General features: G+C 44.6%; 2 protein-coding genes across 2 annotated transcripts in view; one reads left to right on the forward strand and one right to left on the reverse strand.

Moving 5' to 3' along the window:
• The window catches only part of LOC120033929 (growth factor receptor-bound protein 2), a 52,154-nt gene extending 31,073 nt beyond the window's left edge, over window positions 1-21,081 (reverse strand). Inside the window, exons 1-2 of the mRNA XM_038980333.1 lie at window positions 20,877-21,081; window positions 19,269-19,555 (exon numbers count right to left, since the gene is read on the reverse strand). Coding sequence (XP_038836261.1) covers window positions 19,269-19,346 — 78 coding nt within the window. The 5' untranslated portion in view covers window positions 19,347-19,555; window positions 20,877-21,081. The remainder of the gene's footprint in view (window positions 1-19,268; window positions 19,556-20,876) is intronic.
• Window positions 21,082-22,428: 1,347 nt separating this feature from the next.
• Window positions 22,429-26,626, forward strand: LOC120034007 (melanin-concentrating hormone receptor 1-like; the record flags this gene model as incomplete). Its single annotated transcript, XM_038980405.1, is given in 3 exon segments — window positions 22,429-22,507; window positions 23,034-23,927; window positions 26,595-26,626. Coding segments are annotated over 3 exon segments (1,005 nt in total), but the record flags the coding sequence as incomplete, so codon positions are not given.
• Between the last annotated feature and the right edge of the window lie 438 nt (window positions 26,627-27,064).

The following is a 27,064-nucleotide window of genomic DNA, read 5'->3' on the forward strand; positions in this document are numbered from 1 at the left end:
TGCCACTGAGCAGACCGGCTCCCCCACACACACAGCGCTTCTCAGACCCCCGCTAAAACCCTGGTGGCCAAGCCTGAGACGCATAATGATGAACTCTATGCACCCCTTGGTCTGACTGACTACCATCCCCAAAGCAGACTTCAATGACAACCCAATGCAGATGAGAGAGTAGCTGACATAAACATGTGGAGCGGGTTTCTTCTGACGTTAGCATAGCTTACAGACCCAGCTGGTTACCTGGTGTAGCCTAGCATGAGAGGAGGAGGAGGGGAGGTGACTGATAGCCATGCGTCTGTACTGTGGACGCAATCCAGAGACCATTTCTATGAATCAAGACGGCGGATTATGCTGGAGTGTGAAATTAAGTGAGGCCAGTAGATAAAGATTCTTCAAACTATGGGCCTCCCAGGCCTGTTGTTTCTGTTAATGGACTTCTGTCGTGCATTTACAATTAAAACAACAGAGATAAAAACCCAAATGTTCATCCATCCAGCGATGAAGCAACGGCTGGTTCATTAACTTGTCTACTCACATTCAACTATTGTTCAGCTTTTTGAGAGACCGGAACAGAAAAACGAGGGTTATCTCTATCAGTTTACCCCATCCTCAACGCGCACGGACAATTGAATCGTATCAATTAGGATCATGACGGATAAATCCGCGAACAAGGCCTCTGTTCATCATCTGACAATGCTGCCTGTGTGTAGTGTATGAGCGCACGAGAGACAGTAACTGTATTCAAAATCTGTGAAAGTAACGTGACAAAGCAAATAGTTTGGCGTACATGGAATGCACCCATTGGAAGGCCTGGTATGTTGACACGTTGGCGGCTGTGCTTTGAGTCCAACAGACTGGGGAAGGTCAAGAGCACACTGACCCTCCTTCCCCACAGCAAGGGAGCAGACACTGGCTCTGAGGAGTGCTGAAATGCACCAGAAAGAGAAGCTTACCCTGCCGCTAATGAAGCACTCAAACACTTGTAATTAACACAATGCTAAGGGCCATTACCACATGGGGAGCCGCCTCGCCACCCCACAGCTGCATTCCCCTAGTCAGCTCAAACTCAACTGAGGTGACTGGACAAATACATGACATCATGAAATCACTAGGGCTTTTTAAGTACCACTTCATAAACCATGGCACCAGGGAAAGTAAAATATGAAAGGGTCTCAAGCAGGACTTCTAGTGACGTATATGTAGAGAGCAGAGATGAGGGTAATCCACATTTCAATTCTTGTCTGTTGGATTAGAATTTCTTCATGTCGAGAATTAAAAAGGACTAAATCTGGCACTGTGTACAGCCATCTGTATTGAATGCCAGCTGTTGTATGGAGTATGGAATTAGGGCTCAGCTCTGGTCAATGCCAGCTTTACCAACTGCTCAGTGGTGGAATGGACTACCCATTATTACAATGGCAGTCGGGTCTGTCTACTCTACACGATAATCTAAAGATTGTGCAACACGCTCTCTGAAACAGATAAGCAAGAGGCATTTTGGCTTCCATCATCAGCAGTGGAGGGTTAGAGAACAATTCAGACAACCCCATTACTGGTCGCGCTTGACACATTCTAAAACACTGAGATTAGCTTAGTACTGGAGATTCAGCCTTAACTCCACACTACTTCTGTGTAAGGAGAAAGGGCTCCAGTAGAATGTGCCACAGTGAAGCCAGTCAGTGAGGAGAGCAGCAGTCTGTTCACACCCCCTGCCCAATCCCCATCCCCTGAGGAGGTTTTCTGGGGAATGGGGACTGCCAGGGATGGGAAGGACCAAAAATAAGCAGCAACCCAAAAGAGATTGATACTGCAGGTTGATACTCACCCCTCTCTTCACATGAGCGCAGGAAGGGTGATTTGCATTAACAGGGAGGAGGAGACAGGGGCGGCAGAGGAGTCCTAATTACGGCTTTGACGCACTGCTACGTTGCGAAGCCCTGCTCCTCTCAGGAGGAGAGGCATGATGGACCAGTTCAGAGGAATCACACTCCTTGTGATCAGCTCAAGAAGAGTCCTCCGGGTAAATAGAAAATGAGGGCATCTCTATTTTATGGCAGCAGCCAGCCCCACACGGCGTGTATAAAGTCCAATTTAGCAGTAGCCTATATTCCATGTACAGTTTGTTCCCATGTAAACAATATAAGCAGAGGGAACAGAGAGGAGAACTTCGTGTGTGTGTGTGACAAAAATAAAACGGACAACAGAATAAAAAGATTCTACAAGTCTTTATGTTGGCTAGAATCATCCTTTATCGTACATACATAAAGAACCATTAGATGTGGTTTATCTGCAGCATGGAGGAGGCGGTGTGTCAGATGGTGTGTGTGTGTGTGTGTGTGAGTGAAAGAGAGATGTCTAACAGGGTGTTTATGTCCAGTAGCTGTGATCAAGGAGCATTGGGCCACCCTAATCCCTGCTTTAGAAGGGCGCTTTAACGAGCTTCACATGCCGCCCACAATGGATTACCGTATTAGAGTGCACGCTGGAGCCGCCTCCCTCCCCACTCTCACTAGCAAACTCACTCTCTCCATGTCGCTCTCCTCCTGAGCCCAGCTGAGACGTAGGCTGGCAGCAGCAGCCTGGGTCTGGTGGCCTCCAGGCGCTCATGTTGATGAGCTCAGGGCCAGCCGCTACTGGGGTAGGGGACAGACTAATCTCATCTCTCAACTACAGCACAGTGGAGAGGAGGAGTACGGGTGAAAGGATGACATGAGATAATATATGAGAGCGAGAGAGTGGGAGGTTAAGGGAGAGTGACTCAGTTTGTGTCCACCCTGCAATGCAGAGGACCCTGGGGCTCCATCCAACCCACAGGTGTCTGCCTGCCTCAATGCCCTCGCCCATAAACCGAGGCACACACAGGGAACCTGTGACATTATCTGGTTAGATATTTATCAGTGACTCACACACTCATGCAGCCATCAGGCCCAGTGATGACTGATTAAAGCAATGGCCTGCTCTGATCCCAATCTCCCCAAGAGTGCCACAAGCTGACACTGGGCAGATAGCATTTACTGCTCTGGCGAGCGCAGAGCCAGCAGACACTGTGGATTCTGTCCTTCTGAGGGCAGTGACAACAGGGTGCAGGTGGTGTCATGGACAGAAAGCCTTCCACTGTGTTGCTAAGGGACACCATGTTCACTGTTCAATCACTTCCTCCTCTTAACTTCTGTCTCCTAAACATGACTCACAGCCATGATACACTTCTGCAAGTCAGCCAGGTGCAGCGTTAAAACTCCACATTACTAAGGGGGGGCTGCCATGGCTCGTGTCATAGAATGTGTTCCAAGACAACTTCTAGAAAAGTTCCCCTGCTACCTAATAGGGTCACATTAGCGCTGTTCTGACAACAGAGGGGAGGGGGAGACATAGGCTTATTTAAGCCCCACTCTCATGGGACGCCACACTTAATTAGAGAAACCCCATGACTATCACTAGCTACACTTACAGCTACTGAAACACACAACGTGGCTGGTCCCTTAACACGGCAAGGGAACTTGGAAGGTTCCTGGCTGGGAGAATGGCGAAGTAGAGGCCCTCAGCTGAACCAAAAACTTCACACTGAGCACCACGGCAGGGATTTAACCATTTTCCACTCCTGCGGACTTAAAAACAGCCCGATAATTTAACTGTAGGGTTCTGGGAATAAAAAATAGAAAATACAATTACTGGATCTGATCTGGTTTGAGTCAACTTGTCTGCTCAGAGGATTCCTGATGTATTAATCAGGCTCTGGTCAGAACTGGACTGGAGTGAGGGGAATGATCAGCATAAGAGGGCACAGCAGGCACGGCTCTTCTCTCCTCTGTGGTAAATCTAATGGGAGATGGGATCGATAGCTGCGCAGAGAGCTAATAAGTGATAGGGGAGATTAATCGGAGGCTTAGAAGAAGTAACTGGCTAAAAGCTTCAGAGCTCCCCCTTTGAGAGTAAAAGCTAGTGGATAGTGATATGGAGAGCCCCCCCAAAAAAGGATCACAACTGAGAAAAAAGAACAAACTGCAATTAAAAAGAGAAAGGGGTTGAAAAGAGGGGTTGTCATGAAGTATGATTAAACATACTGAACAAAAATCTAAACGCAACATGTAAAAATGTCAACGATTTTACAGTTAATATAAGGAAATCAGTCACCAGAAATCAATTCATTAGGCACTAATCTATGGATTTCACATAACTGGGAATACAGATATGCATCCGTTGGTCAGAAATAACTTTTTTTTTTTTTTTTTTAAGTTGAGGGTATGGATCAGAAAACCATTCAGTATCTGGTCTTAAATACATTTACCTCGTGTAGTGCGACATCTCCTTTGCATAGAGTTGATCAGGCTGTTGATTGTGGCCTGTGGAATGTTGTCCCACTCCTCTTCAATGGCTGTGCGAAGTTGCTTGATATTGGCGGGAACTGGAACACGAAATGGCACGACAATGGGCCTTAGGATCTCATCACAATATCTCTGTGCATTCAAATTGCCATTGATAAAATGCAATTGTGTTAGTTGTCCGTAGCTTACGCCTTCCCATACCATAACCCCACCACCACCATGGAGCACTGTTAACAACATTGACATCAGTAAACCGCTCGCCCACACGACACCATACACGCTGTGTGTCAGGTACAGTAGAAACTGGGATTAATCCGCGAAGAGCACACTTCTCCATCGTGTCAGTGGCCATCGAAAGTGAGAATTTGCTCACTGAAGTCGGTTATGATGCCGAACTGCAGTCAGATCAAGACCCCGTTGAGGACGAATAGGATGCAGTTGAGCTTCCCTAAGACGGTTTCTGACAGTTTGTGCAATAATTCTTCAGTTGTGCAAACCCACAGTTTCAGCTGTCCGGGTAGCTATTCTCAGACGATCCCACAGGTGAAGAAGCCGGATGTGGAGGTCCGGGGCTGGCGTGGTTACATGTGGTTGTGAGGCTGGTTGGAAGTACTGCCAAATTCTCTAAAACGACATTGGAGGCATCTTATGGTAGATAAATTAACCTTAAATTCTCTGGAAACAGCTCAAGTGGACATTCCTGCAGTCAGCACCCCAATTGCACACTCCCTCAGAACTCAGAAGCATTGTGTTGTGTGACAAAACTGCACATTGTTTAAGTGGCCTTTTGTCCTCAGCACAAAGTGCACCTGTGTAATGATCCTGCTGTTTCAGTTTCTTGATATGCCACACCTGTCAGGTGGATGGATGATCTTGGGCAAAAGAGAAATGCTCACTAACAGGGATGTCAACAAATGTGTGCACAAAATGTGAGAGAAATACATTTGTGCTTATGGAACATTTCGGGGATATTTTATTTGAGCTCATGAAACATGGGACCAACACTTTAAATGTTGCGTTTGTATTTCTGTTGTTCAGTATAGCTAATTCAGCTACTCTTTGGTGATGAGTAAGAGACCCACAGGCTGGTGTATTCTTACATGCCGTTTTGCACTTTGTAATCCTGTGCAGCACTGTAGGTGTAGGGTGTAGTGATCGACTGTGCCGCGGAGACAGGAAGCTGCTGGGGGTGGAAGAGGCTCCAAACAGGAAGTTAGCTAAGCTGTGGTGAGAGCTGCACTGCACACACACTCATGTGCCAGTGCACAAGCTCAATCTGCATTCCAAGGTTCCCAGCACTCTGAAGTAGGAGGGACTGTCCTCTGGCATTTTGCTGACATTGTTCATTACGATAAGTTGCCTACACTATAGAGAAATGTAAAGTTTGAAATTAAATGTTTGCCAATATGGGGGGGTTGTTAATGGGACAATTGATAGGTACAACCATCAAACTAGTAGTTGTAGTAGTTTAAAGGATAATTCAAAAAAGGTGCACATTAAATGTTATTAACTTCAATTTATCGTTATTGCATGAATTCAGGCAATTTATCATGATATAGATTTTTGTCCATATCGCTCAGCTCTAATATAGACCAATTAAGGCCATCCTTTACCATTCACAGTGCCAATGGGAGAGTGTTTGCTCAACACCAGCCTCTAGTTCAGCAGCAGAAGAGTAGACGGGGGAAGAGAGAGGCAGAGAAGGGCCTTAGATCTTGCTCTGCGGGCAGGTTTCAAAGATCTGTTAGGAGCTAAATTTGCCAGCCAGTCAAGCTATTCATCTTTATTTATTTAAGAAGGAAATGAGTGTGAGTGAACGCTGCTGAAGGCTACCGGGCAAACTCTCCTCTGTGGCCTTCTCCTGGCCGTCAGTTATTGCTGCTTTATGGGAGCGAAAGTGGAGCACCGCCTGACTGGAGCTTATATCAGGACGTCAGGTTGTCTTGATAACCTGAGACGTGATTGGATACAAAGCAATAAGGTATCATCCAGCCACTTTCCCAGTGCTTAGGTCTAAAGAAAGGATGCAATATCTCTCAGAAATTGTTGTGTAAAATGGGACTGAGAAATATGTATTTTATAAACCTCTTTTATATACCCCAAAAGCGTGTGTGCCCCAGTTTATTAAAACTGAACTTGATGTGAGAATATCCTTTCCTCCATGTTAACATTTGCCATTAGTGAGAAGAGAGAAAATCTAGGCTGTGTTCAAATACACATACTGTATACTACATACTTAATGAGTATATACACACACTAAATACTATTAGTTCATTTTAGTATACTGTAAACAAACAGTATCCTTTCAGTTGAGCGTACTAGCGCATCGCCTGTCTACCGGAAGTTGTTCAATTCAATCTCAAGTGCCAGAGTGCGCTCTGGGCGTTTGTAAATCCAGAGCGTTGTCAGATTGTCCATTTGTAAATTCAGAGCACACCCTGGATGCTCTGGCTGAGGAGTAGGGTTGAGCCGGGCGTTCTGACCTCACAACGGCAGTCAAGCACCCAAGCTAACTGGCTAGCACGCCCATTTTCTAAAGAATCGCATTATGGGCCCTAAAAGCACGGAAATAGTGTCCACTGCTCGCATACTTCGTATTTTGGTGAATTTAGTACGACATCCGGGAACTTTTGGCATACTAACTATATCCATACGATGACCTATAAGCATACTACATACTCAATTTGAAGTCACAAATAGTACGGTTAGTGCAGTTAGTATGAGCATTCGAACACAGCTCGTGTTTTATTTTTGTAATCTAAAATAATTCAACATAGGACTCATAACAGAATAAATTCCTCACCTTTTCTGGCCGTGATGGGTTCATATTCCTGAATACAACAAACTGCCATGCACATCACTCGTTCAATTGAGCATAAGTGAACAGATAAGTCATGTATTTCATGTTCTGCTGTACGTGATCCCATAGGCAGCGCCGTTTATAGCCTACAGACGGATTGAACAGGTGAACAACAATTTGCCATTATATTCTCTTTCAGAAACTGTCGTCACAGTCCTTTTCTAAATACAGCATACATTAACATTCTGCCAACACAGTAAATAGACCGGTAGCTTATGTAAAATATTTGACAGTATGGGTAGGCTACAGTATTGCTGTGCGATAGGAGCGTGACATCATAAAACTATTTCATCTCAGAGCCTATACCAAGGCAGGACAGGGAAACAATTTATTGATGAACAAAATATTTAACAAATCGTTGTTTGTATAGAAGTATGGGCTGTAGCCTACATTTAAATTGATTCCAACATACAACCAATGTTGCAAAATATGCAGACAGGCAGGATGAATGCTGTTTGGAAGAAAAAAAAGTCACTGCAAAATATCAGAACATTCTGCCCACACATCTACAGAAATGTGATCAAATATGCAATTGCTGCTTCTTTTACAAAACTGCCGTGGCCTAATTCAAAATAGTGCCAAATTATACAGCAAATAAAGCGCGTTATTGTCACCATAAAAGGTGAATGGAGGGCATTTTCCGGGCAGAGTTTTATTGCTCGTTCACGGTGCAGGTCTGGTTTATAAGTGAAACATGAGTATGTATGGCATGCGCAGGGCCTCCCGAGTGGCTCAGTGGTCTAAGGCGCTGCATCACAGTGTTGCTGTGCCACTAGAGATTCTGGGTTCGAGTCCAGGCTCTGTCGCGACCGGGAGACCAATGAGGTGGTGCACAATTGGCCCAGCATCGTCCGGGTTAGGGGAGGGTTTGGCCGGCAGGGATGTCCTTGTCCCATCGCGCACTTCGACTCCTGTGGCGGGCCGGGCGCAGTGCACACTGACGTGGTCGCCAGGTGTACGGTGTTTCCTCCTACACATTGGTGGGCTTCCGGGTTAAGTGGGCATTGTGTCAAGAAGCAGTGCGGCTTGGTTGGGTTGTGTTTCGGAGGACGAACGGCTCTCGACCTACGCCTCTCCCGAGTCCGTACGGGAGTTACAGCGATGAGACAATTGGATACCACAAAATTGGGGAGAAAAGGGGGTAAAAATTAAAAATGTATGGCATGCGCCAAGTTTATCAATCTCAATATTTTTGTACACACAGACTTGTCAGAAATGGCGCACGCAGAAATGTACGCAATGTTTATAAATGAGGCTCCTATGTAATACACGATACAAGAAGTTACTCAAGTCACAAACCTAAACACTACTAGGCTATTCCCCTCTGGTTTTTTTTGTAACAGTGGATGATTTGAGATGGGTGACTAAATGTACAGTAAGCATAGCCTAAAAACAATAAAATGACTTTAAAAATCAGTAACATTTTTATTTCACATGACATACACTGACTGGACGCATCTGGCATCATGGCTCATGTAGCCTTAGCTTCCGTTGTGTTAGAAGAGCACAGTAACGAGGTATTGGCTACCCTGTCATATGGCATGACTGACTTGAGGTGCCCATAGGAAAAACATCTAGGGCAGATAAAAAAGGAGATTTACAGCTCACTGCTTCTACAATATGGCATTGGCCGCATTATAATGACACTCTGGTTCTCAAATAGAGGGCTGTCTTTTGCTGTACAAATAGATCTGAAAAAGCACTGGCTGCATTCATGCGTCTCAAAGGAGAACTAGCCAAGAGCATAAAGAATAGGGGGCCTCAAGTTCCATTGTCAGAGGCAGAGGCCCCATCTTTTGATTCCAATCCCATAATGGCATGAGATATAATAGGCCTCCTTTCCAACTGAGATGTAAAATGACAACTCAAGCAGATCTCGTCATAGTGAGATTAGTGTATCATTTTAAACCCTAACCCAAAAGGAGAATTCTTTGAAACCCCCCAAAACTAAAATGAGTTCCTTCCTCTTTTTAACGCTGATGCAAAATCACATGACACACTGTGAAACTAAGCCAATCAGCAAAATGTGAGGAAAAAATTAACCAGATATTTTTCTTTTTAGCTACGTACATTTTAGTGTGCGCTAAGATTATTCTATTAACACTTCACTATTTAGGTTAATATGTAAAGAAACTACAGAAACTCAAATATCTAACAGCTTTAAAATGTACGTTTAATAAAAACAGGAAGGTAGGAGTTACAGCTCTGTTGTGAACGCCATTTACTGATAAGCAATGTGCAACACCACACACAAAGATGTCTATATGAGGTACATGTTCTTCAATTAAAGTTAGCCTAATATGGACAGTATAATTCAGGGCCAAGACTACCATCAAGCACCTGAGAAAACTATTGGTAAGCTAAACAGAGCACGAAAAAAAAGGGTAGAAAAAAAGGCTTTTTTGTAGGAACATTTCAGCCCTTGTTGCTGTTAGAATGTGATTGTCCGCTTAGTCTGTGTGTGTGTAACAAATAAGAGGGATACATTTTGGTGTGTGACTCAGGGCTGCAAATTAGAGGAGCCCTGGCTGGTCAATCAGCTGTGTGAGTCAGTGGTAGAGGCCGAGGAACAGCGCAACCTGAATGCTCAACACAATGTGAAAACAACAGGACCATACACTGCACACGTCCCCACTGTGGTCAGAATCAAAAGGCAGGTCACATGAGTGGCTATGACCACTCACTCACACAGAAAACACTAAAAAGGCTATGCAGACACTTCTGACCTGCAAACCGATATTTAATTTCAGAATTTGTTCAAATTAGGTGAAGGGTTAGGGTCTGGTTAAATAAAGGAAAAAAAATGTAATAGTAATTTTGCAGGTCATCAGTGTTCTTACAGTCTCAGAAAACACATGAAGGGAAACACATTGAAAGGGTAACATCAAAGAGAACACAAATAGGCTACATATACATTCACACACAAAATGCATGCACAGATTAATTTCCACCAAACTTTCCCACAGCTCAATCATGGTAAACACAGACTTTTTGTCAGCTCTTGTGGAAATAGAACCAGTTTAAGTCTTACTTCCCTCTTTTCGGGCAATGGAAAGAACTCCCAAGAGCACCACGTAATTAGACAATAATGGCCTTCAGAAAACATGTAAAAATCATGACCAGCTCTACTCCAAGAAATACAAATAGCATGGGCTTTAGTGCACCTTAATTATTCAACCAGACATTGCATTCTCGCGAGAGAAATCAGTAACGCAAACTAATAATCCAAAGTGACTGCTGTCGTATTCACACACAAAACCTACTGACTGAATACTGAGGGAAAGAGGATTAAAGATATCTTGATTTCACATAGTCGATCTTTTGAATCTGGATTATAGAATGATTTATATTTCTGTAAAAAGACATTGTCATGTTTATGAAACACAACAAAAGGCTTACACAGCAGCAGCAGCATGAGGCGATTAATGCATGTTACATTCCAATCCCACCCCTTTCATCCCATCAATGGTCGAGCTTTAGATAACTAGTTATGTAAAGGGTCATTTCTAAAAGCAGGCGGAAATGAGGGTGAAATAAATTGCTGTGTGGCACCAGCTAGTCGCTAAACATATTAGCAACTGTTTGGATTAAGAATCCTACTTCGACTTTAAGAGGCCTTCCGTTGATATCCCGTGATTGACATACAGTTTATCAATCACTGACATATACAAGCATTTCTTTCATCAGCTACACCACCAGACTGTAGGCACTGACATCACAGCACAGCTTCTGGTTTGAGAGGGCCAACTCACGATCTTGTTCAGAGGACAGAGACTCTTACAGTCTAGGCTTCAGCCACCCAGAGACTAACAGTGACACACCGAGAGAGAGGTGACACAGAGACGACACATTGTGTGAAACACAAGGGCTCAACAGATGCTCCTGTGTGGTGGAGGGGGGATAGAAAATAGAATACAAACACCACATCTCTCCATGCTGGTGCACTTAAGGTGACTTTGGGGGCTTTGAGTAAACAAAGCCTCAACACAGGCCATCCTCTCGTGAGAGAGACCCCTTGTCTCAAAAGCAGAGATGCTTAGGCTTAGCACTAGCAGGCAGTACTGGAGATAGATGTTGAGAGAAGCGTGCCTCAGACACTGATACTCAATCTTGGATGGCTTTTTGAATGCAATACCCTGCATGCAAACTAAACTGGGTTTAATAATTCAGTAGACAGAAGAAACAGACACTAAGCTTTAAAGAGGTGAAAGTTACACATTATCATGATAAATACCTTGGAATAGATTAATGTAGGTATGTAGGCGTAGGCTAGACCTTGTCATCAATCACAAGACTACTCTACAGTATGTGAACCTGACAATTTGCATAAAACTGCACAGACTTGGAAACAGAATGGCTGAACTACCTAGTTTCCTTTCCCATTTTTAAAATATCACACTGACAGCTTTGTCTGCTATGATACCCTAAAATTAAACTGACTGATGCTTTATCACATATCGAAATGTCCAGACTGAATGGAAGTAGCAGTCTTGGCCAGCAAGTGCCAACTATGACAGACAAAACCAACCAACGACATAAAGCACCCACCAAATGATTATCCATTAAAACAGGCTATTTGGGGGAATTGAGGTTAAGATTCACACTAGGCCTATTTATGTGTTACTTTCCTTTCTGTGCCGTAGAACCAGTCATACAATAAGTAGACTTTATCTGAAGTGATTGTTCTGTACACAGAAATGATCACACTGCTGTTTGAGACATAAGGCAGACGAAAAAGGCCCATCTTGAGCACTAGCCATGTAGCAGGCCATTTAAAATGTGACCAACTCTACCTTGCAACTAGTGACTCTCAGCCCTGCTAGTTTGGGAGCAGGCCAAACCTAAAAAGAACAAATCCCACTCTCCTCAAATAGAAAGCGGCCAACCTCAAACGGTCACAGTGATATGGAACGGCAGCTTGACAAAAGGCAGAACACAACCCCTGGATTTCAAACTGCTGGTTTATAATCCAGGATTAATCTTTTTAAGTGTAATAATCCAGTTATGCTCGGTACTCTGATGATTACCTTACCTCAGGGGAACAATTGGTCTGAAGAAAAACCCATCTTAGCAAATAATGGTTGCTCCAAGCTGCCTTCAAGGTTTAGGTGGATGGCAAAGACTGAAAACACAATCTTAGGCATTATCGTATGTGCACTGCACATGTAGTAACTCTGCAATGGCATTTGCATTGCAGTCAATGAAAGGTATGCCTCACCAATACATGCCCCCCAAAAAACGTGCTAAACCAAAGCAGCCGAAAATAGTCCATCACATGGAAGTTGGTGCGCTCAGCTTCATTTCGTGGTTTAGCCTACATGCTAAACATGCAACGATGTGAGGCGCCTGTGGGCATTATGGGGGATGGAGAGAGAATATGGGCATGATCTGTCCTGTCCCACAGAAAAGTAATCTGGAGGGGAGAACATTCAGACATGCGTCCTGCTATCAGTAGAGTGAGAAAGGGGGGGTAAGAAATTAAGAGTGATAGTTGGAGAAAGGGAGACTTGTCAAGTGAACGGACTACGGTTCCCCTCAAACCTGGTGGTGCCAGATGAGGTAGCCATCAACCAAGCACCGCCTCCCCATTTCAGATTCTGTAGCCCCCCATTTCAGATTCTGTAGCCCCTCTATTTCTGTGAACGACTCTGAAGGGAAACCCTCAGTGAGTGACATTGGCAAGTCACTGCTACTGCAGAAAAACTGCTGTTCTGGGGGGTGTTGCTCTAAATAGGCTGACCATCCCCTCTCCGAAAGTGGAGCTTGCTCGGCACTGTTCTGTTAATGACCCCTCTTTCCCAGTCAGCTCACCCCCTGCACTCATTCACAAAAAACAAAGGCAATTATGATGAAAGGGTAATAAATCCATTTGAATTCAATCACTTTTTGACAGCACATGTTTTGTTTAAACAAAACCTTCCATACATATTTGCCTGTTGTAAGAAAGTTAATTTTTGGACATGAATGCAAAAACATTCAACAGATAAACGTGCTCAAAGTTCACCTATTTTGTATACCTGGCCATACTATGAAACATCAATGTCTTCAACACTGGAAAAGATAAACAGTTGAGATTAATATAATTTTAAAAGGTGTATAAATTTGTGATTTTTTTATTAATTTTTTTCCCAACATTGTCTTTTAACCTTAAAACGTCAAGGACCTAAAAACGCATATTGTTGGTAGAACAGCCATCTTTTTGGTAGAAGTTAAAAGTTTAAAAAAGTTAAAATATCAATTGCAATGGTGTACCAGCTAAATTGCAGTGGTATGAAGGGATAGGTCCATTCTATTAATTATATTTCTATAATTGAAATGAAACCCACCCTGTATCCAAGAGCATGTTGTGTCTCCGCCACACAGATATCCTCAGATATAAAATAGGGTCTAAGCCCAACCCTCTTCCTGGAGATCTACTGTCCTGTAGGTTCAGTCCAACCCTAATTTAGCATATCTGATTCAGCTAGTTAAGGTCTTGTTGAGCAGCTAATAAGTAGAACCAGGTGTGTTAAATGACTGTCCTGTGGGATCTCTTGGAAGAGGGTTGGGCCTGGTCTAAGCTATAACATAAGCGAATATTTTAAAAAAATCTGAGTTTACGTTTTTTTAGATAGGCATTAAAAAGTTAACAAATATTTAATTACACAACAAAAAATATAAACGCAACATGTAAAGTATTGGTCCCATGTATCGTGAGCGGAAATAAAAGATCCAAGAAATGTTCCATGCGCAAATGTGCCGTTTTGTCACACAACACAGTGCCAGATGTCTCAAGTTGAGGGAGCGTGCAATTGGCATGCTGACTGCAGGAATGTCCACCAGAGCTGTTGCCAGAGAATTGAATGTTAATTTCTCTACCATAAACCGCCTCCAACATTGTTTTAGAGTACATCCAACCGGCCTCACAACCGCAGACCGAGCAATTTGCGCTTGTCAACATTGTGAACAGAGTGCCCCATGGTGGATTATGGTATGGGCAGGCATTAGCTACAGACAAGTGTTAATAGCTACAGACAACGAACACTATTGCATTTTATCCATGGCAGTTTGAACGCACAGAGATACCATGACGAGATCCTGAGGCTCACTGTTGTGCAAAAACCTAATGTTTCAGCTTGATAATGCACAGCCGCATGTTGCAAGGATCTGTACACAATTCCTGGAAGCTGAAAATGTCCCAACTCTTCCCTGGCCTGCATACTCACGAGACATGCCACCCATTGAGCATGTTTGGGATGCTCTGGATTGACGTGTATGACAGCGTGTTCCAGTTCCCACCAATATCCAGCAACTTCACATAGCCATTGAAGAGGAGAGGAACAAAATTCCACAGGCCTGATCAACTCTCTGCAAAGAAGAGGTGTCGCACTGCATGAGGCAAATGGTGGTCTGATCCACACCTATCTTTATTTAAGGTGTCTGTGACCAACTGATGCATATCTGTATTCCCAGTTATGTGAAATCCATAGATTAGGGCCTAATTTATTTATTTCAATTGAGTGGTTTCAGTAAAATCGTAGAAATTGTTGCATTTATATTTAGTATTCTTTTTTTAATTATAAAATAGTTTGACAACCCTGTTTATAGGTTTTTATTGTCACATACACTGGACAGGTGCAGTGAAATGTGTTGTTTTACAGGGTCAGTCATAGTAGTACGGCACCCCTGGAGATTTTAAATATCAAACTCAACTGCTTATCTTTTCCAGTAATGAAGACATGGATGTCTCATGGTGGGGTATGCAAAATGGCCAAACATGTATGGAAAATGTTGTTTAAATAAAAAGGGATGCTGTCAACGTGACTGAATTCAAATGGGATTCACCCGTAAGTGAGAAGCACCAATCATTCTACTGAGGACCCCCTGGTGATTCCTAGAAATTGAATCCAAAACATGTCAGCCAAAGAACAAAAGCAGCACACAGAGAAAGGATTATGAGATGCAAGGTTCCAGGGACAAAGCAGGAGGGGCTAGCCAAATGCACTTACTTAAAGCGATTCTCTAGGACAATGAACCCTAGAGCTCCCCATGCTCTGGTAGTGCATACTCCTTTCACATTCAAACTCATGCCTCTGCAAGGTAGACAGGCTAACAATGTCCTTCTCCGTGTTGAGGATCTGATGTGATCAAGTGCTAAAAATTGATTTGGAAGGGTAAAGAACAGACTGTCTGAATTGCCCAATCAAAAAACATTTCACTCTGGGTAGCTTGCTGTCTACTTCTAGAAGTTAACTTCTTTCAGAGTAACACTAACAATTCTGGCTGTGAAAAATTAGATCACTTTTTCCTTCTGAAATTAAATTTAATAGGAACCCTTATATGTAGCTCTACTTTCTATGCCCTCTCTCCCCCAGATGAGATATGGCCTCTTCAAAACCCCACAGCGAACCACGTACGAAGACAAAAAAAACAGGCCAAAATGAATTCATATATTGCCACGTATATTGCTAAAAAGCAAAGTTGACTGCACCTAGTCTGCATACAATCCTTTTCATATTTATAAGTAACCATATTCAAGAGGCATCAGAGAACTCCTCAAGATCTTACTGACAGATACGAAGGGCTGGATGAAGGGAGGCAGAATGGACAAGGCCATTTAAACATTTCTACCACAGATATGAGACGTGTTCTCATATGGCAGGGCCTACTTATTACAAAGTTAGCACTTAGATGAGGGCTGAAATTAAACTGTTGGGGGGAGAACCTTTCAAGTACATGGTTTTTAGATGCCCATGCAATCAAAATTAATTCTGTTACTTCGCTCACACCAGTATTCCACCGGTATTTCTCTGATCTCTGTCGATGATGGTGCCGAGGCCATGTGGGCGGTCTAGCCTGTGGCTTAAGCAACTCCTGCAGGAATTTTAGAGTATCGCTGTGCTGCAGGCTTTGCGTTCTGCCATCAAGCTGCTCGCCGCCTCGCGCTCTGATTAATATTTAAGCAGAGCTCGATGCTGCTGGGGGCTTGGGCGAGGGGGGCGTCGGATCACAGGGGCCCAGCACCACGCTGGCATCTGAGGCTAGGAGGGACGGGAGTATATCTCTGGCTAGCCTACTCCTTGTCACCCCAGCGTTGGACCTGTCCTAAAGCTACAGAGGGTACTGCATATGGCTCAGTACATCACTGGGGCCAAGCTTCCTGCCATTCAGGACCTAAATACCAGGCATGTCAGAGGAAGGCCTAAAAAAATTGTCAAAGACTCCAGTCACAAGAGGTTCCGGAACATCAAGTTTAGGTCCAAAAGGCTCCTTAACAGCTTCTACCCTCAAGCCATAAGACTGCTGAACATTTGATCAAATGGCCACCCAGACAATTTACATTGACACCCCCACCCCTTCGCTTTTACACTGCTGCTACTCGCTGTTTATTATCTATGCATGGTCACTTTACCCCTACCTACATGTACAAATTACCTCGACTAACCTGTAACCCTGCACATTGACACGGTAACGGCACCCCTTGTAGATAGCCTCATAGTTATTTTATTGTGTTACTTTCATTTCATTTTTTCCCTTTAGTTTATTTAGTAAATATTTTATTAACTCTATTTATTGAACTGCATTGTAGGTTAAGGGCTTGTAGGTAAGCATTTCACAGTAAGGTGTAACTCTTTGTTCGTGTCACACTGCTTTGCTTTATCTTGGCCAGGTCGCAGTTGTAAATGAGAACTTGTTCTCAACTGGCCTACCTGGTTAATTCTTGACGCACGGATCCCTTTAGCGGGATCATTTTCATCAACAACCGCTGAATTGCAGAGCACAAAATTCAAAAAGAATTGCAAAAAATATTTATATTCATGAAATCACAAGTGCAATATAGCAAAACACAGCGTAGCTTGTTGTTAATCGTGTCAGATTTTGAAAATATGCTTTACAGCGAAAGCAATCCAAGCTTTTGTGTGAGTTTATCACTCACTAGACAAAACATTACAAACACATAGCAGCAATGTAGATTGGTCACAAAAGTCAGAAAAGCAATAAAATTAATTGCTTACCTTTGATGATCTTCGGATGTTTGCACTCACGAGACTCCCAGTTACACAATAAATGTTCCTTTTGTTCGATAAAGATTATTTTTATATCAAAAAAAAATTGTTTGGCGCGTTATGTTCAGTATTCCACCGCCTTAGGCAGGTCATCAAAGGGTGACGAAAATTCCAAATAGTATCCGTAAAGTTCGTAGAAACGTTTTTAATAATCAATCCTCAGGTTGTTTTTAACATAAATAATCGATAATATTTCAACCGGACTGTAAACTATTTAATACAAGAGAGAAAGAAAATGTCTAGCTACCAGTGTCACGCACATTAACTAATGGAAGGACATTCAGCTATCCACTGACGCGATTTGATAAATCTCGCTAATTTTTCTGAATAAAAGCTTGAAACTATGTCTAAAGACTGTTCACACCCTGAGGAAGCCATAGGAAAAGGAATCTGGTTGATATCCCTTTAAATGGACGAAAGGCACTTCCGGGTTGGATTTCCTTAAGTTTTCGCCTGCAAAATCAGTTCTGTTATACTCACAGACAATATTTTGACAGTTTTGGAAACTTTAGAGTGTTTTCTATCCTACTCTGTCAATTATATACATATTCTAGCACCTGGACCTGAGAAATAGGCAGCTTACATTGGGAATTTTATTTTTCCAAACATAAAAAAGTCTGCCCCCTAGCTTCAAGAGGTTAAAAAAGGTGGGGGAAAAAAGGTCTACACTTATATTCGGCACGTGACAAATAACATTAGATTTTAAATGTTGAAATATTGTGTTTCTGTGGTTATAGGGGTCTTGTGTAAGAGACCACTGTGCTTAACTAGCTTTAAACATTACTTAACTATGCTTTAAAACCCAGAAATTAGATAGTCAAGAACATATTTTCTGAGTGTGACTCATGTTGAAGAGGCTGGGTGGGTTTTAAAAATAAGTGGGAGATGACTACTGATACTGTTTCAACAGCAGAGTCCTCTCCAACTGCATGAGAGGCGGGTGGGTACCTGTTGCCTGTCAACACACACCGCTATTATGGTGTAAGAACAGGGACGGTCTGCACTGGTGTGTTATGTTCATCAAGTGTCCCAGAGGGGAAAACATCTCTGTTGACATTCATCCATGACATTAATACACAAATAGTGCATGAGGAATTCTGATGGGGTGTACGGACTGCTAATAGCCACAAAACACTACAGAATGCCACAAATAGTTCAAAGGATTTAAAGTGTACAGAATCTTACAAACATGTAGTTGCTAGCAAGAGAGAGGTTTAGCTCCATTTGCCACACACACACAATCATTTGAAACGGAAATCAGATAAAACATATGATAGCTGGTGTGCTTAGGCGGTAAATTTACCCCCTCTTTACCTAAAACCCATTGACATTCAGAGGGATTATGATGATTACATTTAAATCCCAGAGCACTTGCATATAATTTTTTGCTCCTAATATCTTGCAGTCCCATGATGATCAAGCTCTGAAAATGGACTGAGCTCTTTTCAGGGAGCATGAGAGTGAGGCTTCTTACTCAAGTAAGATGGCTGTCTGAAGTGATCCATTGGCCCCAGGTTGTCAGATTAGAGAAGTTGCAGGATTGGCATTTCAATACAGTGAAATAAACCCATCCACAAAGCCCCTGTGCTCCCTGTGTGGAGCCCAATCACTCTACTAGGCCTAAACCTTGTATTGAACGTACTGTGATGTTGGCTTATTCATTGAATAAGGTGTAGCTTTAGATACCGATACTATACTGTGTGTGAAGAACGGGCTGAGGAAAGAAAGTGCAAAGAGGAACATTGCAGAAGGCAACAACTCTGACAAATAAACTGTTGTCTAGTAAATAACTGCAACACATGACAAACATTTTATTGTAGCTGGTTTGCAATAGAAAAACATGTTTGTGTAATTCAAACGTAATTTTTCTTGACAATTGAGGGGCATATGATCCCAGAACACCAATTTGATGTGCCGGTAAAAATATAAGTAGATTAACAACCTTCGATCAGGTGAATTATACAATCCTTTAAAGCAGATAACTAGCAGTTACCAAGCCTTGCAATTAATTAATTTGAAGACAAAAAAATGCACTCATCCTACCTTTAGAACTTCCCCACGTTTAAAACTTAACTCGTCGTCAGCAGTGGCTTTGAAATCGTATTTGGCAATGGCCTCCATGGTACTGGTTGTTGGATAACCGTGGGTTTAGGGTACTTGTTAGGGTGAATGCTGTTTTATTCCCTGTCGTTGATGTGTGGAGACCAGCAGTGTCAAAATAAAAACACAGTTCAAGAATTCCGTGATCGGTTGCTTGCTCCGAGTCGCTCCTCCCGTCTATGACCCGTTCCTTTAGGGCTGGATCCTCACATAAAGCTCACAGAAGGTATCTGCAAAAAATGGAGAAACATGCCACAAATTAATATCTAGCATCTCTGTTTATGTCTGGATGTTGTGTCGGTCGACCACTGTATGATGATGGGACTGAAATTGACAGATGTTCTTCTAAAAAGAGATGAAGGCAGACAGTTGACATCTTTCGGGTGTGCACTTGATACATTTGATGCTGATAAAAAAACAAACCAAAAGGCAATGAGATGGGTGGAGCTCGTTTTGCATGGCTGGTGCCCCGGGTGGACGGAGTATATTAATTTTAGACCATTCCATTAGTCCTTAAGTGAAATCTCAACCCACCAGGAGCACCTGGCAATGCAAAACCAACTGTAGCAATGTCAGAATTAAATCCACACTAGTGGTTGGCCAAGATTTGACAATTGACAGGCCATTGTTGGGTCAAGGAATGGGGGAGCGCTAAAGTCTGTAGCTACTTGTTGTAGTGCAACTATCCTCATACGAAGTGGTTTACTAGCCCTCCAATCAGATTCGTTGTTTACTAAACATTTCTTAGCCTGCTTGTTACACACACACACCAATCAAAACCCGCACTGGAATATACCATTTCTGCATCAATTCGATACTTTCCGCTACGTAGGTCACTACTAGTTACCCAGGCTTACTTACCAACCATGCGAAGTACGTTATATTAAGTGACTAGCTAGCTAGTTGGTGAACAACATCTTTCTAGGTTATTATTTGACCATACACGTTATTGGGAGGCTTTCTGGCAACTCTCGTTATCAGTTTGTTTCCATCTGTGACAGAGCTTCCACTTGTAGGCAAGTCAGTTAACTTAGTTAGCTAACTAACGTTAGGTACCCACATTAGGGCCAGTGATATAGCCAATTCTACTACATTTGCGCTAAAGTGTTACAGTAGCTAAATTCACTTATTTTGGTTGTACTGTGAAACACCGTTTCCAGCTGTTTTGAATTAGAGTTATGAGCCAGTTCAAACGCTAGATATCTGAAAGCGGAAGCTAACGTTAGCTAGCAACTAGCCAAAACGAAAAAGCTAGCCGGTTATTTAGTTAGTTACTAACGTTAGTAACAACAAAAACACATACAAAACACCAACCTATTTAACTAACAGTTATTTGTTTAATATCCAGGTTAAATGTTTGTGTGCAGTTCTGCATGTGAATTCGTCGTTTCTAGGAAAAACTGCATGGCAAGCAGGTAGGCCTATTAGCTAGCTACAGTACTATAGCTAACCAAAGCAAAAAACGAAGAAAATACTTTCGTATGCTAGCGGGTACTGTAGCTGGCTGGCTAGCCCTTGCTTAGTATTCAGTAGAACGAGACAAAAACTCACCCGCCAGTTTAGCTGTGAAATGTAAACTTCTTGCTTGATCAAATGTCCTTATTGTTTAGAATCCACACTTTATAGTTTTGTTAGTGGAGGTAAATGTACAAAATCCGTCCGTTTTTGCTTAAACCCGAACTAGCCAGCGACGTTTATTTCCGCTTCCTTCCAGATGCTGCTGCTGCTTCGGCTCCTGCCTCGCGCTGTGAGCAGGGTGTCTGACCAGCCCAAGGGTCTCGCCTGCGATCCACTGGACAATCTATCGCGATACTTTCACCTGACAGCTAGCTGCATAAATCTCTGTGGTTGCATTGCTCGTTTTTTTTTTTTTTTTTAAGTACAGCGAAAATATATGTATCTCTGTCTGTCACATAACTTTGGTATGCCTGATGCAGCAATAGGCAATATAGATTAAAGTGTTGTTGTACTATTTAAAACACATTTCTGTTACATAGCTAGTTAGATGGTGAAAACATAGGAAAGTGCGTCACCTAGTGGCATATGGTGTCCACTACGGTCTACACACAAAATAATAATGCTTACACCCTGGTGTCAAGGGACGAAAGGCAAGGAAATGAATGATTGGAATACAAATAGCTACATTTAGAAGTATTGTCAATGTCCCCCTATCCTTGTGGCACGTTTTTTGTTCTCAGTTGTTGTCAATCCAACAAACAGTGCCATCACAAACGGGCATCAATCTTGACAGTGGCACTGTGTTACTTGTGCACCTAGGGCCTCCTAGGCACTTACAAACTGGTATCACACATAGCCTATTATTGCTACGATGTAAAATCAGTTGTCACTACGTGTCTCTATGTACCCCTCCTCTTTTTCTCTACCATATAGGGCAAGATGCGAAGCCACCATATGAAATGTTGGCAAGGCACATCACTGTAAACCTCACAGGCTCTCTTTCAAGAAGTATTCTTGTGTGAGGGAGTGCTTTGATTAGCAACACTACTGGTGTAAAGATAGAAGAAGACCAATTGGATTTTGAGGAGAGGCTACAGAAATAGAAGCAGGAAAAGGTCAGTTTGTACAAATTCACCCCGTCTCCACTGAATTACTTTGATTGATTGATTCATTGATGTACTAGAATAATTGGAGCCTGGTTCATCACCAATAATTACAGTGCACAGAATAGACAAGGGCGCCCGTGCCTTTCTTTGGGTCTAAGATGTTTACAATTCGGGTTGTAAAGAATGTTGAGTAGTTACAGATGTTTCACCTGAGAAGTATTATTATTATTATTTTGCATTGTTTTATATTTTTGAGACTGTGATGAGGACAAGGAATTTCCCGAATATATTTTGATGTCATTACAACAATTCTTGCCACTATGAAATAATACATTTCACTATTCGACTGCATCTATTTGAGCATGAAGTGGGTTTTATTGACAGTAGCCAAGCAGTACAATAATAGTATAGCCTACTGATGACAGAATATATATTTCTATAGTCTACTCTGATGGTAATTAGGCCTACGTTATTTGCCTGTTTTCACATAATTCTTCATTCAGAGGCCATCCTTTTGTTGAGCTTAGTCTAACTTCGAAATGGACTTCGAAAATGTATCGAATGAGAACTGGTCTCAGACGTCTCTCCCATCATACAACTCATCTGAAAGTCCAGCAGGTAGCCTGTGATTTTCCTGATTTCATGCATGAATGTTATAATGTAAAATCAATGTTAATGAATTCAATGTTATCCTGTGAATTTAGTCCTATGACTTTTACTTTACATTTTAATGAAATTATTAAATGTAAACGCGTGGTTTAATTTAACAACAAGGCCCGAGGTGTGGTATGTGGCCAAATACTACAAACCCCCAAGGTGCCTTATTGCTATTTTAAACTGGTTACCAACGTAATTAAAACAGCAAAAATACATGTTCTGTCCTTCCCCTGGGATACCATCTGATATACAACTGCATTCAGGGCTTGAACCACCCAGTTTATAATTAGCAATGAATATCAGCACCACATTAGTTGACAGCTCCCATCTCTGAGGATTAGTTTGGAGTCTTTGATCTTTGTGATGTAGCAGCGAGGAGTGACATTATACTGTTAGTAAAAATCAAGACTTACTGTATGCAAGCAAACACCTGTCTGAATGACACTGCAACATGAGACTCACTGTAATTTTCCTGTCATACTTACAGAAAATGATGTGCCCTACCACAGCGTCCTAATGCCCAGCATTTTCGGTGTCATCTGCTTCTTTGGGATTATTGGCAACTGCATTGTCATCTACACCATTGTGAAGAAGACCAAGTTCCGAGCCCAGCAGACAGTGCCGGACATCTTCATCTTCAGCTTGTCTTTAGTGGACCTCCTCTTCCTTCTGGGCATGCCCTTCCTCATCCACCAGCTCCTGGGCAACGGTTCCTGGTGCTTTGGTGACATCATGTGCACGGTCATAACCGCCCTGGACTCCAACAGCCAGATAGTGAGCACCTACATCCTCACCGTCATGACTCTGGACCGCTACCTGGCCACGGTCCATCCCATCCGCTTCAACCATGTGCGCACACCCTGCGTGGCGGGGGCTGCGGTGGGTCTGGTGTGGGTGCTCTCCCTGGTCTCCATCACTCCCGTGTGGATGTATGCTGGCCTTATGCCCCGAGGGGACGGCTCAGTGGGCTGTGCCCTCCTGCTGCCCAATCCAGCCACTGACACCTACTGGTTTACCCTCTACCAGTTTGTGCTGGCCTTCGCCCTGCCTCTGGTCATCATCTGCGTGGTGTTCTTCAAGATCCTCCAGAACATGTCTGCCACAGTGGCCCCCTTGCCCCAACGCAGCTTGAGAGTACGTACACGTAATGTGACCCGTATGGCTGTGGCTATATGCCTGGCCTTCTTCATCTGCTGGGCTCCGTACTACATCCTGCAGCTGGCCCACCTGGGGGTTCAGAGGCCCAGCTTTGCCTTCCTCTATGTCTACAACATTGCCATCAGCATGGGTTACGCTAACAGCTGCGTCAACCCATACCTCTACATCGTGCTGAGTGAGACCTTTAAGAGGCAGTTCATTGTGGCCATCCGGCCGAACAATCTTGCCTCTAATTGAGAACCATATCAGGCAACACATTAAACCCAACATAGAAACACAATACATAGAATGCCCACCCCAACTCACGCCCTGACCAACTAAACACATACAAAAACAAGAGAAAACAGGTCAGGAACGTGACATAACCGCCCCCTCAAGGTGCGAACTCCGGGCGCACCACCAAAAGTCTAGGGGAGAGTCTGGGTGGGCATCTGTCCACGGTGGCGGCTCAGGCTCTGGGCGTGGTCCCCATCCCACCATAGTCAATCCCCGCTTTTGTAGCCTCCTCCCAATGACCACCCTCCAAATTAACCCCACTGGACTAAGGGGCAGCACCGGAATGAGGGGAAGCTCCGGACTGAGGGACGGCAGCTCCGGACTGAGGGACGGCAGCTGCGGACTGAGGGACGGCAGCTCCGGACTGAGGGACGGCAGCTCCGGACTGAGGGACGGCAGCTCCGGACTGAGGGACGGCAGCTCCGGACTGAGTGGCAGCTCTGGCTGGTCATGGCTGGCTGACGGCTCTGGCTGGTCATGGCTGGCTGACGGCTCTGGCTGGTCATGGCTGGCTGACGGCTCTGGCTGGTCATGGCTGGCTGACGGCTCTGGCTGGTCATGGCTGGCTGACGGCTCTGGCTGGTCATGGCTGGCTGACGGCTCTGGCTGATCCTGGCTGGCTGACGGCTCTGGCTGATCCTGGCTGGCTGACGGCTCTGGCTGATCCTGGCTGGCGGACGGCTCTGGCTGCTCCTGTCTGGCGGAAGGCTCTGGCTGCTCCTGTCTGGCGGAAGGCTCTGGATGCTCCTGTCTGGCGGAAGGCTCTGGCTGCTCCTGTCTGGCGGAAGGCTCTGGCTGCTCCTGTCTGGCGGAAGGCTCTAGCGGCTCCTGTCTGGCGGAAGGCTCTAGCGGCTCCTGTCTGGCGGACGGCTCTAGCGGCTCCTGTCTGGCGGACGGCTCTGAAGGCTCATGGCAGACGGGCGGCTTTGCAGGCTCAGTACAGACGGGCGGCTTTGAAGGCTCAGTACAGACGGGCGGCTTTGAAGGCTCAGTACAGACGGGCAGTTCATGCGGCGCTTGGCAGACGGACAGTTCAGACGGCGTTGGGCAGACGGGCAGTTCAGGCGCCGTTGGGCAGACGGGCAGTTCAGGCGCCGTTGGGCAGACGGGCAGTTCAGGCGCCGCTGGGCAGACGGGCAGTTCAGGCGCCGCTGGGCAGACGGCAGACTCTGGCCAGCTGAGACGCACTGTAGGCCTGGTGCGTGGTGCCGGAACTGGAGGTACCGGGCTAAGGACACGCACCTTCAGGCTAGTGCGGGGATCAGCAACAGGACGCACAGGACTCTGGAGGCGCACAGGAGGCTTGGTGCGTGGTGTAGGCACTGGTGGTAATGGGCAGGAGACACGCACCATAGGGCTAGTGTGTGGAGGAGGAACAGGGCTCTGGAGATGCACAGGAGGCTTGGTGCGTGGTGCCGGCACTGGTGGTACTGGGCTGGGGCGGGGACGTGGCGCCGGATATACCGGACCATGCAGGCGTACTGGCTCCCTTGAGCACTGAGCCTGCCCAACCTTACCTGGTTGTATGCTCCCCGTAGCCCGCCCAATGCGGGGAGGTGGAATAACCCGCACTGGGCTGTGTATGCGAACCGGGGACACCATGCGTAAGGCTGGTGCCATGTATGCCGTCCCGAGGAGACGCACTGGAGACCAGACGCGTTGAGCCGGCTTCATGGCACCTGGCTCAATGCCCAATCTAGCCCTGCCAGTGCGGGGAGGTGGAATAACCCGCACCGGGCTATGCACACGTAAAGGAGACACCATGCGCTCTACTGCGTAACACGGTGTCTGCCCGTACTCTCGCTCTCCACGGTAAGCTCGGGGAGTTGGCGCAGGTCTCCTACCTGACTTCGCCACACTCCCTTGTAGCCCCCCCCCAAGAAATTTTTGGGCTTGACTCACCGGTTTCCAGCCTCGCTTCCGTGCTGCCTCCTCATACCACCGCCTCTCGGCTTTAGCTGCCTCCAGCTCTTCACGAGGGCGGCGATATTCTCCTGGCTGTGCCCATGGACCTTTTCCGTCCAATATTTCCTCCCATGTCCATGAATCCTGCGATCGCTGTTGCTCTCTCCCACGCCGCTTGGTCCTAGGTTGGTGGGTGATTCTGTAACGATCGTCTACTTCGTCCTCCTCCTCAGACGAAGAGAGGCGAGAAGGATCAGAGGACCAATGTGCAGCGTGATAGTTATATTACATAATGAAGTTTATTAAAGTAAAAGACGAACACGAAAACTCCTTAACAAACTACAAAACAAATAAACGACGTAGACTGACCTAAAACATGATAACTTACAAATACACGAAGAACGCATGAACAGGTACAGACTACATACACGAACGAAAACGAAACAGTCCCGTGTGGTGCGACATACACAGACACGGAAGACAATCACCCACAAACAAACAGTGTGAACAGCCTACCTTAATATGGTTCTCAATCAGAGGAAACGTCAAACACCTGCCTCTAATTGAGAACCATATCAGGCAACACATTAAACCCAACATAGAAACACAATACATAGAATGCCCACCCCAACTCACGCCCTGACCAACTAAACACATAAAAAAACAAGAGAAAACAGGTCAGGAACGTGACAATGCCTTAAACTGAAATGTGTCTTCCGCATTTAACCCAACCCCTCTGAATCAGAGAGGTGCGGGGGGCTGCCTTAATCGACATCCACGTCTTCGGTGCCCGGGGAACAGTGGGTTAACTGCCTTTCTCAGGGGCAGAACGACAGATTTGTACCTTGTCAGCTCTTTCCTTTTGGCATTATCATTATGTAATATGTAAACGATAAAGTAGTGTGTGTGTAGTGCATGCACTATTAGGCAGGCACAGATACTAACCGAGGCATCTGTTGACTTTTCCTGTGGTAATGGATTTGTGATGGTGTTCTTTTTTTTTTTACCCCTTTTTTCGCCCCAATTTCGTGGTATCCAATTGGTAGTAGTTACAGTCTTGTCTCATCGCTGCAACTCCCATACGGACTCGGGAGAGGCGAAGGTCGAGAGCCATGCGTCCTCCGAAACACAACCCAACCAAGCCGCACTGCTTCTTGACACAATGCACATCCAACCCGG

This window comes from Salvelinus namaycush, chromosome 41, assembly GCF_016432855.1.
Source record: "Salvelinus namaycush isolate Seneca chromosome 41, SaNama_1.0, whole genome shotgun sequence".
In the NCBI taxonomy this organism is placed as follows: domain Eukaryota; kingdom Metazoa; phylum Chordata; class Actinopteri; order Salmoniformes; family Salmonidae; genus Salvelinus; species Salvelinus namaycush.